The sequence below is a fragment of the Gekko japonicus genome, unplaced genomic scaffold, assembly GCF_001447785.1.
Source record: "Gekko japonicus isolate JY-2015 unplaced genomic scaffold, Gekko_japonicus_V1.1 scaffold1266, whole genome shotgun sequence".
NCBI classification, from domain to species: domain Eukaryota; kingdom Metazoa; phylum Chordata; class Lepidosauria; order Squamata; family Gekkonidae; genus Gekko; species Gekko japonicus.
The window spans coordinates 233,201-239,796 of record NW_015169813.1 but is presented as its reverse complement, the minus strand read 5'-3'; the positions used below and the strand labels follow the sequence as shown (position 1 = coordinate 239,796).

At 52.4% G+C, this 6,596-nt stretch overlaps 1 protein-coding gene across 3 annotated transcripts in view; it reads left to right on the top strand.

Moving 5' to 3' along the window:
- Positions 1–2,635, top strand: part of DOHH (deoxyhypusine hydroxylase/monooxygenase) — a 15,299-nt gene extending 12,664 nt beyond the window's left edge. For all 3 annotated transcript variants that reach the window (XM_015417158.1, XM_015417157.1, XM_015417160.1), the window contains exon 5: positions 1,828–2,635. In XM_015417158.1, the coding sequence (XP_015272644.1) occupies positions 1,828–2,144 (317 nt within the window). In that variant the 3' untranslated portion in view covers positions 2,145–2,635. The remainder of the gene's footprint in view (positions 1–1,827) is intronic.
- The last annotated feature ends 3,961 nt before the right edge of the window (positions 2,636–6,596 follow it).

Sequence of the window (6,596 nt, the reverse complement as noted above, 5' to 3'; positions counted from 1 at the left end):
GTGTTTTGTCTGCCCTGTGGCAGAGCTGTTAGAGACCGAATTGTTCTAAATAATTGTGCTGGGCGTGAGCTAGCAGACGCAATCGAGGCTGCATAGAACTCCCTCTTTGCAGCTTTGACTGCCGCCTCAGGATTTCATAAACGTCCTATAGGATGCTCTTGTTGCATCGTCGCGGGCATGCCGCCACTGTCTCTCTAGCTGTTTAAGCCTTTGCTTCATCAGCCTCAGCTCCTGGGTGTACCAGGGACCCAGCCTTGTGCGCGGGCGCAGAGGGCGTCTGGGAGCGATCTCATCGATGGCTGTCGAGAGCTGGTTGTGCCAGTCCTCGACTAGCTCATCTAATGAGCTGCCAGGGGGCATAGGATCCTGCAGAGCCATCTGAAGCCGCACTGGGTCCATTTGGCTCCGCGGGCGAGCTAAAATACACTCACTGCCCAAACAGGGTAGGGGTGACACATTCACTCGGGCCCTCGGCATGGTGGTCCGACCATGGAACTGCCGTAGCAGTAATCCGGTCCACTGTAACCCCCACCGCGAAGATCAAGTCAAGCATGTGACCGGCTCGGGGAGTGGGGGGCGTTACATATTGGGAGAGGCCCAGCACCACCATGGACGACATCAGGTCCATCACCCATGAGGAAGCCACATCGTCGGCATGCACATTGAAGTCACCCAGGACTATCAGTCTAGGGTGCTCCAACGCCCAGCCCGACACAGACTCCACCAGGGACAGCAGACTGTCAGGAGGCGTTGGGCGGATGATACACCAACCAAACATCCAAACTCTCCCCGGCTTCCCATACAAAGCCGGCACACTCAATTCCTGTGAGCCTCAGCACCGGGAGTGCCCTGAAGGAGTAAGCCTCTCGAATGAACAAAGCCACTCCTGCCCCCACCCACCCCATTGTCCGAGACTGGTGAAGGACCGAGAACCCAGGCGGAGCTAACTGGGAGAGTGCTACTGTCTCCCCATCTCGCATTTATCCCCTTATCAGGGGAAGGGCTCAGTCTCTATGCCCTTGTTGTTGGCCCTCCAGAGGAACTGGTTGGCCCCTGTGTGAGACAGGATGCTGGACTAGAGGGACCACTGGTCTGATCCAGCAGGACTTTTCTTATGTTCTTATCAGGGGAAGGCCTTGGCCTCTATGCCCTTGTTGTTGGCCCTCCAGAGGAACTGGTTGGCCCCTGTGTGAGACAGGATGCTGGACTAGAGGGACCACTGGTCTGATCCAGCAGGACTTTTCTTATGTTCTTATCAGGGGAAGGCCTTGGCCTCTATGCCCTTGTTGTTGGCCCTCCAGAGGAACTGGTTGGCCCCTGTGTGAGACAGGATGCTGGACTAGAGGGACCACTGGTCTGATCCAGCAGGACTTTTCTTATGTTCTTATCAGGGGAAGGCCTTGGCCTCTATGCCCTTGTTGTTGGCCCTCCAGAGGAACTGGTTGGCCCCTGTGTGAGACAGGATGCTGGACTAGAGGGACCACTGGTCTGATCCAGCAGGACTTTTCTTATGTTCTTATCAGGGGAAGGCCTTGGCCTCTATGCCCTTGTTGTTGGCCCTCCAGAGGAACTGGTTGGCCCCTGTGTGAGACAGGATGCTGGACTAGAGGGACCACTGGTCTGATCCAGCAGGACTTTTCTTATGTTCTTATCAGGGGAAGGCCTTGGCCTCTATGCCCTTGTTGTTGGCCCTCCAGAGGAACTGGTTGGCCACTGTGTGAGGCAGGATGCGGGACTAGATGGCCCATTAGACTGATCCAGCAGGACTCTCTTGATGTTCTTAACCCTCTCATCACCTCACTGAATATCCCAAACCCTCTCTTCCAGGCCTGAAAGCCGGCAGTGCCCTCTTCCGCCACGAGATTGCGTACGTCCTGGGTCAGATGCAGCACGAGGCCGCCATCCCGCAGCTGACAGCTGCCCTGGAGGACGCGTCCGAGAACCCCATGGTGCGCCACGAGTGTGCCGAGGCCTTGGGCTCCATCGCCAAGGCCTCCTGCTTGGCCACTCTGCAGGCGTACGCCCGGGACGAGGAGCGGGTGGTCCGGGAGAGCTGCGAAGTGGCCCTGGACATGTACGATTATGAGAATGGGACGGACTTCCAGTACGCCGACGGGCTGAGCAAGCCGCAGGCCTCCGACTGAAAGGAAGGGGGTGGGTTGCTTGCCGCTGTCCCCTCCCCTGGGCACCCCCCTTTTCCTGCTGATGCCTGTAATTCCACCGTCATTTGGCGTTCCGTGCTCCCAGTCACCGTGCAGGAGGCTGGCCTGAGTCATTAAATTATTTCAGCCTTTTCTTTCTCGTTTTCCCTCTCAGCTGGGTCGGAGGCACAGGACAGGTCCTATCAGTTGTTTTGTGATGGCGGCCCGCACTCATTTTTGGGTCCTTGTTACCTCGTGACCAGAACTTCCATGGGGGGTAGGGGCGGAGTCGGGTCTCTCTGCGTCAGTACCCTGGCAGCTCTTGGGAGCCCCCGGGCTGGAGTGTACAGCTCCACGCGGACGGCTGGGTACCCCTCCTGCCATTTGGAGTGGCAGGCATTTGGCAAAAGCCCGAAGCACCCTAAGGTCCTTCACTGTCCAGATTGGTGTGGTGGTTAAGAGCATGGACTGTAATCTGGGAGAACCGGGCTTGATTCCCCACTCCTCCACATGCAGCTGCCGGTATGACCTTGGGTCAGTTACAAGTTCTCTCAGAGCTGTTCTCTCAAGGGCAGTTCTTGAGAGAGCTCTCTCAGCCCCACCTACCTCACAGGCAGTGTTCCCTCTAAGCTGAGGTATTAGTGTGAGCTAGTTCACAGTTTTTTAGCCCCCAGCTCACCCGTTTTTGTCTTAGCTCCGGAAGGATGGCTCCAGAGCAAACTAATCTGTGCAGCAGCCAAATCATTCGCTCGCAATTGTAATGCCAGTAGCTCACAAAGTAGAATTTTTGCTCACAGGACTCTACAGCTTAGAGGCAACATTGTGAGCCACTGGCATTAAAGCTGTGAGCGACCGATTTGGCTACTGCATGGATTAGTTTGCTCTGGAGTCCTCCTTCCTGAGCTAAGACAAAAATGCGTGAGCCGGAGGCTAAAAAACTGTGAGCTAGCTCACACTAACTCAGCTTAGAGGGAACACTGCTCACAGGGTGTCTGTTGTGGGGAGATGAAGGGAAAGTGTAAGCCGCTCTGAGACTCCAAGTGAAGGGCAGGATATAAATCCATTCTCCTCTTCCTCCTCCTCTTCCTCCTCCTCCTCCTCTACTACTACAACCTATAGGTCTTGAGTAGCATTTATCAAAGTAATTAGGAATATGCAGAAGAAAGGAAGAATGCAGACCAGTCAGGGCTAGTACGTCTGCTACAAAGACAACTGTTATCTTGTAAGTTGCCTGAACTCTCGTGGCCTGAACTAAAAATGAATCTGTTTTCTACTCTTCAACCTGGTAGTAATTTAGAAAGAAGAATCTCTGCTGAGGGACTTGGTCCGCTGTTGTGTGAAAGGTTTGTTCCATTTCTGTCTCGCCTTATACCAGGGACTTTTGCATAGAACATGTCTTACAGCTTCGATAGCCCCTAAACCACAGCTGCGGTATCTGTTTGAGAATGATCAGGATGGCTGTTAGTCTGTCTGTAGCAGTAGAAAAGAGCGAGAGTCCAGGAGCACCTGAAAGTCTAACAAAACATCTGGCAGGGGAGGAGCTTTCGTACCTGAAGAAGTGAGCCGTGACACACGGAAGCTCCTCTCCTGCCACACGTTTTGTTAGACTTTCAGGTGCTCCTGGACTCTCGCTCTTTTCTGCTAGTTGAGAATGATGTGCCCAATGTGCGGCCTTCAGAAACCACAGAAGATGATGGCTTTAATCTTGCGAGCATAACTGCTCGTCTGTACTTTGGGCCCGTTAAGCTGAACAAATACTTTGGAATTGTAAAGCTCGGAGGACTCCCCATGTGAAGGGAAGTGCAGGCCCACCTATGCTTATGGTAACTATTTGCATCAGTCTTAGCAATCAGTTTTTTGGATGGTTTTACAAGCTAAAGTCCATGCTTCACGGTCCACCATCACCCTTGTGAGTTATGACCGATGCTCCCTCTAAGCTGTGGAGCCTTGTAAGCAAAAATTCTACTCTTTAGCGACTGGCATTAAAGTTGTCAGCAAGCGATTTGGCTACTGCATAAACCAGTGTGCTTTGGAGCCCTCCTTCCTGACAAAAATGTGTGTGTCGGAGGCTCAAAAACTGTGAGCTAGCTCACACAAACTCAGCTTAAAGGGAACCAGGGCTCTTTTTGTAGCAGGAGTTCCTTTGCATATTAGGCAACACCCCCCCTAATGTAGCCAATCCTCCAAGAGCTTACAGTAGCCCCTGTAAGAAAAGCTCTGTAAGCTCTTGGGGGACTGGCTACATTAGGGGTGACTGGTTATGTCAGTTTGAGTAGGCCACAGGTTTTCATTGGTTCTTCTGGGTGGCTCCAAAGAGAGGGTTCGTTGGTGGTGATGGAGAGTGCCTTCAAGTTGCAGCTGTAGGATTTTCAAGGCAAGAGATATTCAGAGGTGGTTTGCCGTTGCCTGCCTCTGCGTAGCAACCTTGGACTTCCTTGATGGCCTCCCATCCAAATACTGACCAGGGCCCGTCCCGTTTAGCTTCCGAGGTCTAATGAGATCGGGCTAGCCTGGGCCATCCCAGTCAGGGTCAGGTTCTTTGAGGGGGATCCCTTTCCCCTTCCTGTATGTTGCCCAAAGGTTTCTCCTTTGGAACCATGGTTGCGATCACACGCACCAGATCAGGGGTGTCAAACTCATTTGTTACGAGGGCTGGATCTGACATAAATGAGACCTTGTCGGGCCCCGGCAGTGTGTGTCGTAAAACGTAATGCCAGGTAGCGGAGATATAAAATTTTTAAAGGACACAAAACACAAAGGTGTTTTTTTTTACTTAAAATAAAAACATGCTTAAAACATTAGCACTCTTGCAAAATTTTGTTTATTTGTGTCTGATAACCGACTCCTCTTGTTCTGAATTATTGCATCAGAATGTCTGTGCTGTTGCAATCTTGAGTATGCTGTTCAAGTGTGTAACTGTAAGCTGCAAACCTACAATGATGATGCAGCAGCAGAACTGGAAGAAGAAGCAGAAGACAGCCAGTTCCACAGCAGGCCTGATAGAAGCCCCTCCGGGGGCCTCATCCGGCCCCCGGGCCGCATGTTTGACACCCTTGCGCTAGATAATCCACTTTCAGTGCACTTTCAGATTGGATTTTGCCAATTCACACAGGCCCAATGTGTATCTTGCATTTGCTCCAAACCCACACTGGAACAGAAAAAGATGTGGCTCAAAACCACATTCAAATACCGCAGGCCAACGCTGTACTGACTGCAGAGACACCCCTGAATGACCATAAAACGACCATAACTCTAGATCAAGCGAAGTGAAAGCCGGCATGCAGTCTGGACACTGCCATGAAATCCGACAATCAAAATGAAAGCGGCATGCAATGCAGAGGGGGATTTCTGTTCCAGCAGGGGGGTTTGGTAAAACAGTGGAGCGAATGCTAGATGCAGATCGGGCCACAGTAAGATCCAGTTGGGAAGTGGATTGAAAGTGGATTATTTAGTCTGTGTGGTCGCAGCCTAACAGTGGCCTAATTTCCACTACAATCACCCCTTGGCGTAAACCTTAACATGACTTGGAAGTGACCTCTTTCTCCCTAGCTTAAAAGAGAGCAAATTCTTGTTCTCGGGTGCCAATTTCAAGCGTTTTGACTGCCTAGTGGTGGGCTTTCGCTTCCCACTGGCCCTACCCTGAGCAAAGCATTCTGGGAGTTATCCTGGTGAGCTGGAACAGGAGCTGTTGACACTGAAGGGGTGCGGTCAGACGGCAGGCTGGGAGCGGTGTAAACCGCTCCGGTTCCAACTGGAAGAATTTGATCCAGGGGAAGTGCGATCACACTCACCTCTCACATCGCTCCCCAGCGTCCACACTTCAAGCGCTCAGCAGCGCACGTTGGCGGGTTTTTTTTAATTTCTACACAGTTTGAGCATGCGCATAGGCAATATTTCATATAATTGAGATCGTCGCGCATGCGCATGAAACCGTAGCCCAAAAAGCATGCCCTGAAGCGAAGACTTCCCTTTAAACTTTGACATCGAAACTGGCCTCGGTGAGGTTCCGGACTCGTCTGAGGGCTGAAACTGGGCCCCGTTTAAAGTTTTCTTTTACTAACGCCGGGGCAAAGCTTCGCCCAAGCGCACATCGCCTACAATTTAAAAAAAATGGAGGATGAAAAGCGGAAGCCTTGGGCTTCCGAACGGAAGTGGCTCTACACCGGCGGAGAGCAATCAGATGGGGAAAATGCGGCTAGAAGAAGAAGAAGAGATTGGATTTATACCCCGCCCTTCACTTGGAGTCTCAGAGTGGCTTACAAACTCCTTTCCCTTCCCCTCCCCACAACAGACACCCTGTGAGGTGGGTGGGGCTGAGAGAACTCTGACACAAACTGCTCTTTCAGGAACAGCTGTGCCAGGCTTCCGGTCTGGCTCCCGCGAAAGGCAGACGCATCCTCGGGTCGCTCCCGAGGGCGTCTTGCCCGCCCGCGGTGGAGGAGGGAATCCGCGCAA